This window comes from Notolepis coatsorum, assembly GCF_963971535.1.
Source record: "Notolepis coatsorum genome assembly, chromosome: 17".
Lineage (NCBI taxonomy): Eukaryota > Metazoa > Chordata > Actinopteri > Aulopiformes > Paralepididae > Notolepis > Notolepis coatsorum.
The window spans coordinates 6,573,610-6,590,639 of record NC_140181.1 but is presented as its reverse complement, the minus strand read 5'-3'; the positions used below and the strand labels follow the sequence as shown (position 1 = coordinate 6,590,639).

General features: G+C 45.0%; 1 protein-coding gene across 1 annotated transcript in view; it reads right to left on the bottom strand.

The window, feature by feature from the left end:
• Nucleotides 1-17,030, bottom strand: part of LOC311243439 (cullin-3-like) — a gene marked incomplete at both ends in the record, with an annotated part of 117,268 nt that overhangs the window by 84,701 nt on the left and 15,537 nt on the right. The window contains 3 exons of the mRNA XM_084332669.1: nucleotides 1,183-1,411; nucleotides 2,090-2,204; nucleotides 9,927-10,087. Of these exons, the coding sequence (XP_084188795.1) occupies nucleotides 1,183-1,411; nucleotides 2,090-2,204; nucleotides 9,927-10,087 (505 nt within the window). The remainder of the gene's footprint in view (nucleotides 1-1,182; nucleotides 1,412-2,089; nucleotides 2,205-9,926; nucleotides 10,088-17,030) is intronic.

Here is a 17,030-nt window from a genome sequence, read left to right as displayed (position 1 = left end):
TAAAGTTGACAAATTCATACAGAAAATATCATCAATGCTAGTGTTTAATTTCATTGAAATGTTAACAGATAAGTATTGACAAACGGATTGAACAGTGACGATGAATGAAACCGATCCCTGCTTTAGCAGTACACCTCATCTGACCGGCTGGGTAGGTTACTAACAAGTAGGGATGCACCGATCCGACTTTTTCAGTCCCGATACCTGGGCTTTGGGTATCGGCCGATACCGAGTACCGATCCGATACCCATTAATAAACTGTATGCCTCACTGTGTGGAAGAGACTGGGGTCATTCTTTTGTGCAAGGCAACATCAGGCTCGACTTAAAACATTACTTTCCTAACTTAGTGAAACTAAATGTAACAAATTAACACATAGATATAAATGTACTGAATTGTTATTTATTATTCAAATTCAATAAAATTATTATTATTTAAAAAAATTTAGATTTTTTTTTAATAGTCTCCGATACCCGATCTAGCTATTTTAGTCATATCAGGGCCGATATCCGATATCAATATCGGATCAGTGCATCCCTACTAACAAGACATGTTTGTCATCACATGCTACCTTTCCAGGTTATTATTTCAATGAAGGGGAAGGGATAACGGAGCCCTTATCCAATCACAACTGTTGCTTGGTCCGAGGAAAGCAACGGCTGCAATCGGAGGATCAAGAAAAGGAGGGCAGCGATAGGTCCATTGAAGGCATCGGCAGAGTCTCCTAGTAGTGGGCAGCTTGAATTGCCAGGTCCAAAAACCAACGCTTTAACCCATTTGAATCCGGGGAAACACATTTGTGTGTATATGCAGGCTATATAATGCATTATTAGCAGGCGTTTCAGGTCTAAATGGGTCAAGGAGATCTTTTATTTTTAGAGCATTAAATCTGCTGCATTTATAGTAGATTCACTTTTAAAAATAAACTTAAATTGTATTTAACACTGTAAAGTATTTTGTTTTTTTGTTTTCTGTTTCTTTGCTTGCATGTAATTTTAGCCATCTTAATTGTTAGTTTCATTATGCATTGTGTGTCGAGTACTGACTTTTAATAATTTTGTTTTACAATAATAATTGTTTTTGTATGTTTTTTTTGTGTGGACCCCAGGAAGACTAGCTGGTTGCTATGGCACCAGCTAATGGCGCTCCGTAATAAAAATAAAAATAAAATCCTCCTCTCACCTTCGGTCTTTCCGTTCTTGAGCATGTGGACCAGACCGGAGTTCTCCATCTCCACGATGGTCTTCATGAGTTTGGAGATGAGCTCCCTCTCCACCACCTTCACGATGGGCTCCTCCGTGGACTTGTCCAGGCAGTGCATCACCCGCTCGATCTCCTCGTTGATCCGGGCCTCCACCTCCTTGACGTAGACGCTGGCGCTGTTCTCCGCCAGGAACTTTTGGCTCTCCATCTGGGTGGTGCAAAAGGGGGTGGATTTAAAGTTTTGTTTAAAGGGGCACTTCACCAGGAATAATTTATCCATTTATCTCACGCATATCCCCAAGGCTCTAAGCCCATTAATTGTCACTCGCCAAACCTAAAACCTGCCCGCCATTGGCGCTTGGCAGGTGCTTATGTTGTTCCCAGTCTACAAATCATATTATACCAGGTAGCCAATTGACGGAAAATCTGTCCCGACTCCGAATCAAATTGACAGAAATCCGTCTCAAGACGGAACGCTTTAATCCCTGCTATTTGCACACGTTCATTTATTAAAAAAATATTTAGATTTCTTCTTTTGGCATTTTTAAAGCTTTATTATTTGTTTGGGATAGACGCGGCAGTTACGTGGTGCGCCACCCTGGCGCCCCATACGTTCATTAGTTAGACATTTATGAGTTTAAATATCTCCTCCTGTGATGTCATCAGAGGACACTGACTCCTTGTGTCGTGTTAATTACAGCTCAATAAAATGACGTAGATGTAAAAAAAAATAAAAAAAAAATTAAGGAACGCAATATGGATTGTTATTTTTGTACTGTAATTAACACGACACAAGGATTCAAGTGGCCCTTTAAGCACCATGTTTTGTTTTAAGCACCAAGATTAAGCGAGATTCACCCAGAAAGATCATAGCCAGCAACCCCACCTGGAAGAATCCGGCCGACATCTCGAGGAAGGGGCCCTCGAAGTCCTCCTCGTAGACCGACCTGCCCTCCAGGCCCAGGATCATGAGCATCGAGCAGGCGGTCTTCATCGCTCCCCTGGAGAAAAAAATAAGTACATGATTGTAGACATTTTAAAACAGTTCTTCACAAAGTGAGTGAAACAGTTCTTATGTTCTAATGTGAGGATTCAACTGCATCGATTTGAAAATGTTAGAATCGATTATAATCTAATTAATCAGAAAGAAAAAGAAATAAAATTTCTATTTTTTTGTGTGTATTGTTTTTATTGACCTATAGTCCATTCATGCTGAGTGAATCAGTTCCCCCAGGCACATTTGTGTATTCAACATTTTTGGGGGAATTAACTGATAGAAAATGTATCGAAAATGTATCGAATCGAATCATGGTCAAATGAAGAGATTTCATGATGCATGTTGCCTGAAGAATCGTAATCTAATCGAATCGCTGTGAGGTCGCATCGTTACACCCCTACTAGTGAGTGAAACAAAGTGCTCACCTATCAGCTAGAGACTGAAACAAAGTGCTCACCTATCAGCTAGAGACTGAAACAAAGTGCTCACCTATCAGCTAGAGACTGAAACAAAGTGCTCACCTATCAGCTAGAGACTGAAACAAAGTGCTCACCTATCACCTAGAGACTGAAACAAAGTGCTCACCTATCACCTAGAGACTGAAACAAAGTGCTCACCTATCATCTAGAGACTGAAACAAAGTGCTCACCTATCAGCTAGAGACTGAAACAAAGTGCTCACCTATCAGCTAGAGACTGAAACAAAGTGCTCACCTATCAGCTAGAGACTGAAACAAAGTGCTCACCTATCAGCTAGAGACTGAAACAAAGTGCTCACCTATCAGCTAGAGACTGAAACAAAGTGCTCACCTATCAGCTAGAGACTGAAACAAAGTGCTCACCTATCAGTTAGAGACTGAAACAAAGTGCTCACCTAGAGACTGAAACAAAGTGCTCACCTATCAGCTAGAGACTGAAACAAAGTGCTCACCTATCAGCTAGAGACTGAAACAAAGTGCTCACCTATCACCTAGAGACTGAAACAAAGTGCTCACCTATCAGCTAGAGACTGAAACAAAGTGCTCACCTATCAGCTAGAGACTAAAAACAAAGTGCTCACCTATCAGCTAGAGACTAAAAACAAAGTGCTCACCTATCACCTAGAGGCTGAAACAAAGTGCTCACCTATCAGCTAGAGACTGAAAAAAAGTGCTCACCTATCAGCTAGAGACTGAAACAAAGTGCTCACCTATCAGCTAGAGACTGAAACAAAGTGCTCACCTATCACCTAGAGACTGAAACAAAGTGCTCACCTATCAGCTAGAGGCTGAAACAAAGTGCTCACCTATCAGCTAGAGACTGAAACAAAGTGCTCACCTATCAGCTAGAGGCTGAAACAAAGTGCTCACCTATCAGCTAGAGGCTGAAACAAAGTGCTCACCTATCAGCTAGAGACTGAAACAAAGTGCTCACCTATCAGCTAGAGACTGAAACAAAGTGCTCACCTATCACCTAGAGACTGAAACAAAGTGCTCACCTATCAGCTAGAGACTGAAACAAAGTGCTCACCTATCAGCTAGACACTGAAACAAAGTGCTCACCTATCATCTAGAGACTGAAACAAAGTGCTCACCTATCAGCTAGACACTGAAACAAAGTGCTCACCTATCAGCTAGAGACTAAAACAAAGTGCTCACCTATCAGCTAGAGACTGAAAAAGTGCTCACCTATCAGCTAGACTGAAACAAAGTGCTCACCTATCAGCTAGAGGCTGAAACAAAGTGCTCACCTATCACCTAGAGACTGAAACAAAGTGCTCACCTATCAGCTAGAGACTGAAACAAAGTGCTCACCTATCAGCTAGAGACTGAAACAAAGTGCTCACCTATCAGCTAGAGACTGAAACAAAGTGATCACCTATCAGCTAGAGACTGAAACAAAGTGCTCACCTATCACCTAGAGACTGAAACAAAGTGCTCACCTATCAGCTAGAGACTGAAACAAAGTGCTCACCTATCAGCTAGAGACTGAAACAAAGTGCTCACCTATCAGCTAGAGGCTGAAACAAAGTGCTCACCTATCAGCTAGAGACTGAAACAAAGTGCTCACCTATCACATAGAGGCTGAAACAAAGTACTCACCTAGAGACTGAAACAAAGTGCTCACCTATCAGCTAGAGACTGAAACAAAGTGCTCACCTATCAGCTAGAGGCTGAAACAAAGTGCTCACTTATCAGCTAGACTGAAACAAAGTGCTCACCTATCAGCTAGAGGATGAAACAAAGTGCTCACCTATCACCTAGAGGCTGAAACAAAGTGCTCACCTATCAGCTAGAGACTGAAACAAAGTGCTCACCTATCAGCTAGAGACTGAAACAAAGTGCTCACCTATCAGCTAGAGACTGAAACAAAGTGCTCACCTATCACCTAGAGACTGAAACAAAGTGCTCACCTATCAGCTAGATACTGAAACAAAGTGCTCACCTATCAGCTAGTGAGTGAAACAAAGTGCTCACCTATCACCTAGAGACTGAAACAAAGTGCTCACCTATCAGCTAGAGACTGAAACAAAGTGCTCACCTATCACCTAGAGGCTGAAACAAAGTGCTCACCTATCAGCTAGAGGCTGAAACAAAGTGCTCACCTATCAGCTAGAGACTGAAACAAAGTGCTCACCTAGAGACTGAAACAAAGTGCTCACCTATCAGCTAGAGACAGAAACAAAGTGCTCACCTATCAGCTAACAAAGTGCTCACCTATCAGCTAGAGGCTGAAACAAAGTGCTCACCTATTACCTAGAGGCTGAAACAAAGTGCTCACCTATCAGCTAGAGACTGAAACAAAGTGCTCACCTATCAGCTAGAGACTGAAACAAAGTGCTCACCTATCAGCTAGAGACTGAAACAAAGTGCTCACCTATCACCTAGAGACTGAAACAAAGTGCTCACCTATCACCTAGACCAGGGGTCGGCAATTAGGTTTGCCCACGGGCCAAATTTTCCCCAAGCCATTGTGTGGCGGGCCAATGATAGTGAAAAATTGTTTAACTCTGTCAAAAAAAACGACATATACATGTTTGCACTGTCTTTTTTCTATTATAAAGTGCCTCTCACACAGTGCATAACACATGAACAGATCAGTCATTTGATTTTAATGCAGGTGCTCGCATTATAAATCGAATGTATTATTATTAGTATAACACATGAACAGATCAGTAGGGTGCATTTGATTTGAAGCACCACGGCAGGTGTATTATACATCGAATGTATTATTATTATTATTATTATTATTATTATTATTATTATTATTATTATTATTATTATAACACATGAACAGATCAGTAGGGTGCATTTGATTTGAAGCACCACGGCGGGTGTATTATACATCGAATGTATTATTATTATTAAAACACAACACTCACCATAATGCAGGCAGCCCTGCCCTGGGCTTATTATTGTTTTTGCTTCGGTCCTCCAAAATCCATGCTCATGGTTGAAACATGTCAAATGTCCACTCGCGTTGAATGCCCACCCAATGTCCACCCAACTTGAACACAGTTGCTTGCTTCATTGCCTCATGTTGCCATGTCAACACGTGAGAGTCACCGGTTGCTTATTATTGTTTCGGTCCTCCAAAATCCAAAGACGTTTGTTTTGTTTTTGCAAATGTTCGCACGCATGATGGCATCCCAAACGCGGAAGTGAAAGTGAAATTCCATTGGTTCTCCCAGTCCACTTGACCATTTCTAGCATTTCAATTGGCTATAGTGACAGCCATAGATATGATGAATAGATATATACAGCTTCACAAAGACACTCTGGCGTCACGACGAGTGAATATTTCCTGCGCGTAAAATAAACATCATATTCTCAAAATAACCTGACGGGCCAGAAATTATTGCTGGCGGGCCCATTTCGGCCCGCGGGCCGCCTATTGCCGATCCCTGACCTAGACACTGAAACAAAGTGCTCACCTATCAGCTAGACTGAAACAAAGTGCTCACCTAGAGACTGAAACAAAGTGCTCACCTATCAGCTAGAGACTGAAACAAAGTGCTCACCTATCAGCTAGAGACTGAAACAAAGTGCTCACCTATCAGCTAGAGACTGAAACAAAGTGCTCACCTATCAGCTAGAGACTGAAACAAAGTGCTCACCTATCACCTAGAGACTGAAACAAAGTGCTCACCTATCAGCTAGAGACTGAAACAAAGTGCTCACCTATCAGCTAGATACTGAAACAAAGTGCTCACCTATCAGCTAGAGACTGAAACAAAGTGCTCACCTATCAGCTAGAGACTGAAACAAAGTGCTCACCTAGAGACTGAAACAAAGTGCTCACCTATCAGCTAGAGACTGAAACAAAGTGCTCACCTATCAGCTAACAAAGTGCTCACCTATCAGCTAGAGGCTGAAACAAAGTGCTCACCTATCAGCTAGAGACTGAAACAAAGTGCTCACCTATCAGCTAGAGACTGAAACAAAGTGCTCACCTATCAGCTAGAGACTGAAACAAAGTGCTCACCTATCAGCTAGAGACTGAAACAAAGTGCTCACCTATCACCTAGAGGCTGAAACAAAGTGCTCAACTATCAGCTAGAGGCTGAAACAAAGTGCTCACCTATCAGCTAGAGACTGAAACAAAGTGCTCACCTATCATCTAGAGACTGAAACAAAGTGCTCACCTATCACCTAGAGACTGAAACAAAGTGCTCACCTATCAGCTAGAGACTGAAACAAAGTGCTCACCTATCAGCTAGAGACTGAAACAAAGTGCTCACCTATCAGCTAACAAAGTGCTCACCTATCACCTAGAGACTGAAACAAAGTGCTCACCTATCAGCTAGACACTGAAACAAAGTGCTCACCTATCACCTAGAGACTGAAACAAAGTGCTCACCTATCAGCTAGACTGAAACAAAGTGCTCACCTATCAGCTAGAGACTGAAACAAAGTGCTCACCTATCAGCTAGACACTAAAACAAAGTGCTCACCTATCAGCTAGAGGCTGAAACAAAGTGCTCAACTATCAGCTAGAGGCTGAAACAAAGTGCTCACCTATCAGCTAGAGACTGAAACAAAGTGCTCACCTATCAGCTAGAGACTGAAACAAAGTGCTCACCTATCAGCTAGAGACTGAAACAAAGTGCTCACCTATCAGCTAGAGACTGAAACAAAGTGCTCACCTATCAGCTAGAGACTGAAACAAAGTGCTCACCTATCACCTAGAGACTGAAACAAAGTGCTCACCTATCAGCTAGAGACTGAAACAAAGTGCTCACCTATCAGCTAGATACTGAAACAAAGTGCTCACCTATCAGCTAGAGACTGAAACAAAGTGCTCACCTATCAGCTAGAGACTGAAACAAAGTGCTCACCTAGAGACTGAAACAAAGTGCTCACCTATCAGCTAGAGACTGAAACAAAGTGCTCACCTATCAGCTAACAAAGTGCTCACCTATCAGCTAGAGGCTGAAACAAAGTGCTCACCTATCAGCTAGAGACTGAAACAAAGTGCTCACCTATCAGCTAGAGACTGAAACAAAGTGCTCACCTATCAGCTAGAGACTGAAACAAAGTGCTCACCTATCAGCTAGAGACTGAAACAAAGTGCTCACCTATCAGCTAGAGACTGAAACAAAGTGCTCACCTATCACCTAGAGACTGAAACAAAGTGCTCACCTATCAGCTAGAGACTGAAACAAAGTGCTCACCTATCAGCTAGAGACTGAAACAAAGTGCTCACCTATCAGCTAACAAAGTGCTCACCTATCACCTAGAGACTGAAACAAAGTGCTCACCTATCAGCTAGACACTGAAACAAAGTGCTCACCTATCACCTAGAGACTGAAACAAAGTGCTCACCTATCAGCTAGACTGAAACAAAGTGCTCACCTATCAGCTAGAGACTGAAACAAAGTGCTCACCTATCAGCTAGACACTAAAACAAAGTGCTCACCTATCAGCTAGAGGCTGAAACAAAGTGCTCAACTATCAGCTAGAGGCTGAAACAAAGTGCTCACCTATCAGCTAGAGACTGAAACAAAGTGCTCACCTATCAGCTAGAGACTGAAACAAAGTGCTCACCTATCACCTAGACACTAAAACAAAGTGCTCACCTATCACCTAGAGGCTGAAACAAAGTGCTCACCTATCAGCTAGAGACTGAAACAAAGTGCTCACCTATCAGCTAGAGACTGAAACAAAGTGCTCACCTATCAGCTAGAGGCTGAAACAAAGTGCTCACCTATCAGCTAGAGACTGAAACAAAGTGCTCACCTATCAGCTAGAGACTGAAACAAAGTGCTCACCTATCAGCTAGAGACTGAAACAAAGTGCTCACCTATCACCTAGACACTAAAACAAAGTGCTCACCTATCAGCTAGACTGAAACAAAGTGCTCACCTATCAGCTAGAGACTGAAACAAAGTGCTCACCTATCAGCTAGACACTAAAACAAAGTGCTCACCTATCAGCTAGAGGCTGAAACAAAGTGCTCAACTATCAGCTAGAGGCTGAAACAAAGTGCTCACCTATCAGCTAGAGACTGAAACAAAGTGCTCACCTATCAGCTAGAGACTGAAACAAAGTGCTCACCTATCAGCTAGAGACTGAAACAAAGTGCTCACCTATCACCTAGACACTAAAACAAAGTGCTCACCTATCACCTAGAGGCTGAAACAAAGTGCTCACCTATCAGCTAGAGACTGAAACAAAGTGCTCACCTATCAGCTAGAGACTGAAACAAAGTGCTCACCTATCAGCTAGAGGCTGAAACAAAGTGCTCACCTATCAGCTAGAGACTGAAACAAAGTGCTCACCTATCACCTAGAGACTGAAACAAAGTGCTCACCTATCAGCTAGAGACTAAAAACAAAGTGCTCACCTATCAGCTAGACTGAAACAAAGTGCTCACCTATCAACTAGAGACTGAAACAAAGTGCTCACCTATCAGCTAGACACCAAAACAAAGTGCTCACCTATCAACTAGAGATTGAAACAAAGTGCTCACCTAGAGACTGAAACAAAGTGCTCACCTAGAGACTGAAACAAAGTGCTCACCTATCAGCTAGAGACTGAAACAAAGTGCTCACCTATCAGCTAGAGACTGAAACAAAGTGCTCACCTAGAAACTGAAACAAAGTCCTCACCTAGAGACTGAAACAAAGTGCTCACCTATCAGCTAGAGACTGAAACAAAGTGCTCACCTATCAGCTAGAGACTGAAACAAAGTGCTCACCTAGAGACTGAAACAAAGTGCTCACCTATGAGCTAGAGACTGAAACAAAGTGCTCACCTAGAAACTGAAACAACGTCCTCACCTAGAGACTGAAACAAAGTGCTCACCTATCAGCTAGAGACTGAAACAAAGTGCTCACCTATCAGCTAGAGACTGAAACAAAGTGCTCACCTATCAGCTAGAGACTGAAACAAAGTGCTCACCTAGAGACTGAAACAAAGTGCTCACCTATCAGCTAGAGACTGAAACAAAGTGCTCACCTATCAGCTAGAGACTGAAACAAAGTGCTCACCTATCACCTAGAGACTGAAACCAAGTGCTCACCTATCAGCTAGAGACTGAAACAAAGTGCTCACCTATCAGCTAGAGACTGAAACAAAGTGCTCACCTATCAGCTAGAGACTGAAACAAAGTGCTCACTTATCAGCTAGAGACTGAAACAAAGTGCTCACCTATCACCTAGAGACTGAAACAAAGTGCTCACCTATCAGCTAGAGACTGAAACAAAGCGCTCACTTGTCACCTAGACACTGAAACAAAGTGCTCACCTATCCACCACCTCTCCCTTTCTCTCGCGGGCGATCATGTCCAGCAGGGTCTGTCGGAGGTGGTCCCGGATGCAGCCGTATCGCACCACCTGGTCCCGGAAGATTATGAGGCCCAGGTTGTAGACATTCTCCACGTTGTTCTGCTGCACATAGACCCGGTCCTGCAGGAGGAGAGGAGGAGGAGGGGAGAGGAGGAGGAGGAGGAGTGGGGGGAGGGGAGGAGAGGAGGAGGAGGAGGGGAGAAGGGGGAGGAGAGGAGGAGGAGGAGGGGGAGGAGGAGGGAGAGGAGAGGAGAGGAGGAGAGGGTCAGGGGGAGGAGAGGAGGAGAGGGAGGAGAGGAGGAGGGTCAGGGGGAGGAGAGGAGGAGGAGGAGAGTCAGGGGGAGGAGAGGAGGAGAGGGTCAGAGAAGCGTGGGGGGGAAAGGTACCCAAAACAAAAAGGCAGCGTTGTTTTCCAAAACACTGAGAGAACGCAGGTTTGGAGCTAGGGGGGATAATATCAACATTGCCGTTGCTATAGTGATTTGGGTCAGAGAAGACAGCGTGTCACATAGTAAGGAGACGAGGGGGCGGGTTAGCCGTTACTAAGGCCTATAGTTTATAGCTGTGAGTTTCTTGCAGTGTAGGTTAGATCTGACACGAAGCTGACACGAGCAGACGTGGATCAGAGACTTTCATTCCTCCCCACCCTCGCTGGGTGGGGGAAGGTAATATGACACATCATCACTAGTTTCAGCTAACAGGAAATGGTGGTTTGGCTAACAACGAGGCCTGAACCATTGGAAGAGACGATGGAGAAGAGAATTAAGACTGAACAATGACAATACAGAACAGGGTTACATCTGATTACGAGGCTTTGTTTATGGAATAAACAACGTTTTTCCAAGAAAGGTATCACGTTGCCAATGTCGAATTCTTATGATTACGGATTGCATATCAGGGGGATGACATTCGATGTACAGCAAGTATGAGAAGGTCGACTTCGGAGAGAGAGATAAACACAATGCAGAAACTACATGAACACAGATGAAGAGGTGATACTGGCTGATTATGGTCAAAATCTAACAACGTGTTAACACGTTTCTGGGTTGTTTTTCCCTTTTTTCGATTTTAATACCCTATTCAATGTCAGGGAGCTGTATGTTGCCTGGAAAAGTCCTACTGGGACTCAAGTCAAGTAAAGAGTTTTATTTGTCACGGCATACAAGTATACAATGAAGGTACAGTACCGGCCGCATCCTAACAGGCGGTGGTATCAAGCACCCTTTGAAACCTTGTGTCTTGACTTCCGATTTAGCTTGAGAATGGAGTAGGTCGCTGTGGTTATCAGCTCCTCTACCGTTATTTTTATTTTGCTTTTAAAAGCCTCTTTTTACACCACCAATGCGTTTAAACCTGACGTATATATCAACTGAGATTTTCAACTAACTATATTGACTGAAAGAATCAAGATGCCACCAAAGAAAAGAGACCCGGGTGCTAAATCACTTGCAGACGACCTGAATCTGGATCCGGGTTTCGTGCGTAGCAGAGCAGGAGATATCGAGACAAAAAAAGATGAGACTGCCACCTCTGCCGCCACCGCCGCTTCCGACGATACAGAATATCTTGCTGACGCCTTATCCAATAAGGTTGCCGCTATCAAAGAATCTATCAAATCCAAAATCGAAGAGTTAAGGGCAGCGGCGGGTGAACATATCGAACGTACTGAAGCAGTGGAAGCCTGCTTGGATGAACACAAGCAGAGATTCGAGGTGATCGACGGAGCCATAGAGGAATACAACGAGAAGCTAACGGCTAAGATAGATGAAAACAACAATAAGCTAACGGCTAAGATACTCGAACTCGAGTACCAATCCCGCAAATTGAATATTCGTATAGTGGGTCTGGATGAGTCAGTGAGCTGTGTACAACCCAATGTCTCGTTTGCGGCAGTGTTAGTTCAAATTCTGGGACTGGGTATCCTCTCTATGTTACCTGAAGTGGATCAGTGCTACAGAATTGGGTCCCGAAATAACAGCAACAACAAACCTAGGGTGGTTATTGCTAGCCTATGTCAAATTGGAATAAGATATATGATTATTCGGGAGGCACGGAAGAAGAAGGGTATTCTGAAATACAACAGGGAACCAGTTTATTTCTACGAGGATTACTGCTATGAAGTTGTGATTTTACGAGCCTGTTACAAGTCAGTGATGTCTCTACTTTATGGGAAAGGTCTCAAGCCCACACTGTGGTATCCTGCAAAGCTTTCCATCAACGATAAAAAAGGACAGAGGGTCCATCTCTCCTCGCCTGAAGACGCCGAGGACTACATGCAGAACCCACTATGTGGAGGATAGGCTATATACGGTCTTTTTCTTTTTTTCTGATCACTTCGTTATGGCTTAAACACCAAACGGCGTCAAATAAATGTTGTAACCTTGATTTATAAATAGGTTAATATGTGACGCTGGATATCGTATTATTTTAATGGTTCGCTATATCTGGGCCGGCTAGATCTATGAGTTTTATGCAAGTCATTGTGTGGGGCCTGAGGTTTTCCCCGTGTGGGTACACTTTCCTGTTGTTGACATATTGGAATATTCTGGAACTTTAATAACGTTCTGTGACATATTGAATGTTCTGGAAACTTTAACAACACCTGTGACTATACACACGGCTTAGATCACCTCCGGAGGAACAACAGTCTTCACAGCAGAACATCGCCCACCCCTGGCTTGGGGGACGAACTGCATATACGTATTTAAAACCTTCTTTTTATTATTTTGCAATAGCTCCACTACTTTTCCATTTTTGAGGCATATTTTAATTTTAATTTTATTTTCATTTTTTATTTAACGGGAGAGTGGCCAAGCCACTGTTGACATTCTACTAATGGTAGAATTGATAGTTTTAGATCCTATGGCAATTTGCATAGGAAAGTTAAGGATGAATTGCTCGTTTTGGGCAGACTGGTCGTGTACTTTAAAGGGAGGGAGGGAAATGGGAATAGGGGGAATAGGGGATTATATGTATGTGTTTTCTATATGTTTGTTATCATGCTCAAGCGCGGCTCTCAACAGGACCTCAATAGTTGGATATATATCTATTATGAATCGCTACTCCAGACGAATTACACACAGGAATACTGCAACATGTTTAGATTATGGCTAGTTTGAATATATTAATTTGGAATACATGCAGTGTTACCTGGACGGGCGGCGGACATGTCTCCACCGGGGCGTCAAATAAGAACCTGTCTGCCTCTACCATGTAGTCCTCTGTTTCCATCGGCCATGGAGAATCAGACGCATCCTCATCCGGCTCCAGCAACTCACCAAAACCAGGCCGTTCGCGTCTACAAGCCACCATCTTACGACGGGAGCGAGCCGACGCAAAAAGTTTGCGTCTCAAATCCTCCGCCACCAGAGGAGCCGGCCGCCCAACAGCGGACGACTCTCCGGCGGCAAAGGAACCAGAGCCGGAACCAGGCCATCGCACAGGAGACGGCGCTGGTGCACCAGCTCCTTGGAGAGGCAAACTACCTATCGGACGCCTGCCGGGAAGTGGCCTCAACCCCGCTCCAAGACGCACGACAGAGGAGGAAATGGAGAACCGCTGGTGAAGGGTAACATTGCTAGCGCGACCCTCCGAGGTAAACATTATGACTTAGCTTTTTTCTTTTTAAAGTTATGAGAGAAAGAAAAAAGCAAGAAAAAATGTAAACACGTAACTCAACTTTCTTCAGCTTAAACAACCTCGTCAAGTGATGTATATAACAGGCACTTCCTTGTGGTGAAAGTGAAGGAGGAGGCGAGTGTGTGGCCACACACCTGCTTATGAAGGTAGCGGATGGGGGTGTGGCCAGACGAATGTTGGTATGTAAAGGTACATTGTGAATTTTTATTCAGTGCAAATGCACAAAGTGAGGTTAGTGCAGATGACGCTGAGCGGAAGCTAGTATGATATAGAACCTTCTGTAGTGTGGTAGTGAAAGGTTAACCTTCTGTAGTGTGGTAGTGAAAGGTTAACGTAAGGTTATGTATATAACCAAGTTCTGTGAATGCTAGTGACGCTCAGCGTCATATTGCATATATCTCGCTTCAGCGTATATACATATATCCGTCTGACCACACCCCCATCTGCTGCCTATATAAGCAGGGGTGGGGCCACACACTCATCTCCTTCCCAAAAAATTTCACCACAATGAAAAATAAAGGGCTGCAGTGCTGAGCGTCACTAGCATTCACAGAACTTGGTTATATACATAACCTTACGCTCTGTTTCATGCTAGCTTCCGCTCAGCGTCATATTGCATAACAGGAGCTGAGGGGGAGCTAGAAGCTCAACAAATGTACCCCACTGAGGCCCCCCACAACCATCAGAACCGGGGAGGACCGAGCCCCCCGACCCTCCCTAATGGAGGGATACCCTCCCTATTGGAGGACGGGAGGGAGACGGATCCGACCGTGCGAAGAGAAACTCGAGCAACTCAACGGACAGGGTGAGCAGACCGTGGCTTGACCCCACGACTACGCACACGCACAACCCGCATGCCACCAGGAAACGAACGGAAGGAACAAACCTCGTTACTGCCCCCAAAATCACGGGGTCAAGAGCAAACTCAACCCCGTGGCAAGGCCGTAGCAGCGGAGCGCGAAGGAAGACCCAGACCCACTGAAGGGACTGGATCCCCTGGAAAAGGGGGCCCGGAGAGGTCAATGACGCCAAGCATCAAGACCTCACCAGGCGGTCACTTAGTGACACCGCCCCCCACATCGCCAGCGTATTCGGACAGGGCCCCTCCAAGAGCGGGCCCTTCCCCCCACTAGTACGCCGCCTGGCACACTGACCCTGCAACACAGGCAGTCAGCATGGCTGTAACTCGAAGCACTCAAGAGGCTACACTACAGCGGGAGCAGGCAGCGCACCGGGGAGACAACCACCAGAAGGGGTCGGTCTCTCAATCCAGGCAGCAGGCATTTGACCCGAGCCTGGAGCACTGCGGGCGAGACAGGCGCCAAAGGGGTCAACTGAAAACAGCACCCCGGCGGAAGGGGCGTATGCTGGCATTGTTGCGCACCATGACAAAGCCTCCACCAAAAAACCCCGACCCAGAGGGGTCGAGGCAGAGAAGGCTGACACGATTGGCAGAAGTCATGAACGTGCAGGGGCACACTCAACCGGGTAACCCGGGAGTTGACTCTGCTCCAACACACCAGGGAATCAACCACCCTCTTGGTACCACATGCGGTGGTTGTTCCTATAACCCCTCAAGAAAAAACTCCAAAACACACCTGCGGGTATACACTGGCTATATATATATAAAAAGAAATGTCAAACACAGTTTTCAATAGTGATTTACCAGACATACAGCGGAGCCGGCATAATTCCCATCCGGGCTGCAGCCGACTTGAGCATGGATCTTCCGATAACGAAGATCCATGCCCACATTTCCTCTAAGGGTGTACTTCCACATTCATGTGAAAGATGGGGCCTGCACGGGACAGAGAAGCATCCGCTCGTCCAGAGAATCCCGGGTTCAAACCAGGTCTCGGTCGCGGCCCACTAGGTTGACCATCATGGGCATCAGACCAAGATCCTCCGTCCGCCGCTTAAGAAGCCGAGCAGAGGACCCCAGTCCGGGGTCGGCTTTCGTAAAATTGTCAGCTAACCCCCAAGCGTTAACAGACAACTAGCGCTCGCAAGCAAAACAGTACTCACCCAACATGGAAGCACCCAGTTTCTCACAACAGCCGGTGCCTCCCACAGTCCAGCTGTATGACCGGAGGGTCAATACCCATCCAGCCGCAGCAAGGAGGACTGCAGTTGGGGAGTATATCAGTGGCGCGAGCCCCTAATACGAAAAAGCCGGTGGAGGTCAGAATGATCATCATCTTCCAGACACTCCAGTGACAAAGACAATATCGCCGTATTTTTTCGAAAATAGTGAGAGAAAATAAAGATATAATGTCAACGTATCTCCTTGTTCTTCTGTTTTCCTTTCTTCAGCTAATACTTTCTTTTCCTCGCCAAGTGATTGGTATACAGGCACTTTCTTGTGGTTGAAATTTGAGAAGGAGATGAGTGTGTGGCCCCACCCCTGCTTATATAGGCAGCAGATGGGGGTGTGGTCAGACGGTTGTTGGTATGTAAAGGTACATTTTGAAATTATTCAGTGTATATACGCTGAAGCAAGATATATGCAATATGACGCTGAGCGGAAGCTAGCATGAAACAGAACCTTCTGTAGTGTGGTAGTGAAAGGTTAACCTTCTGTAGTGTGGTAGTGAAAGGGTTAACCTTCTGTAGTGTGGTAGTGAAAGGTTAACCTTCTGTAGTGTGGTAGTGAAAGGGTTAACCTTCTGTAGTGTGGTAGTGAAAGGTTAACCTTCTGTAGTGTGGTAGTGAGAGGTTAACCTTCTGTAGAATGGTAGTGAAAGGGTTAAATGGGAGTCTGCTGCCTCATCCTGGACAATACACAGTTAATTAATCCCACCGCCGGCAGTATCACTGCTAGCCTCTCTTACCATGTACATGAGGATATCTCTGATCATCACCATGTATCACTGTATCACTGCTAGCCTCTTACCCTCCCCTGCAGACCTTCAGAGAGTCATCCACGCCTTCATTTCATCTAGATTAGACTACTGCAACTCCCTCTATATAGGCATTAACCAGTCTTCCCTGTCCCGCTTACAACTGGTACAAAACGCTGCTGCCAGACTGTTGACCGGAACCCGCAAGAGAGACCACATCACCCCTGTCCTTGCCTCCCTTCATTGGCTCCCAGTACGCTACAGGATAGATTTTAAGGTTCTCCTATTTGTTTTTAAAGCCCTTAATGGTCACACCCCCTCCTACATCTCAGACCTCCTATCCCCCTATTCCAACACCAGGTCCTTCAGGTCAGCCGATCAGAGGCTCCTGACAGTCCGGAGGTCTAACCTCAATCTCAGGGGGAGCCGTGCCTTTGCTATCGCAGCCCCTGAACTGTGGAACAGCATCCCCACCTCCACTAGGCTCGCCCCCTCGATAGATGTCTTCAAATCGAGGCTCAAAACCCACTTCTACCTACTAGCCTTTCCCGTTCACTGACTCATGCCCTGTTTTTTTATGTGTT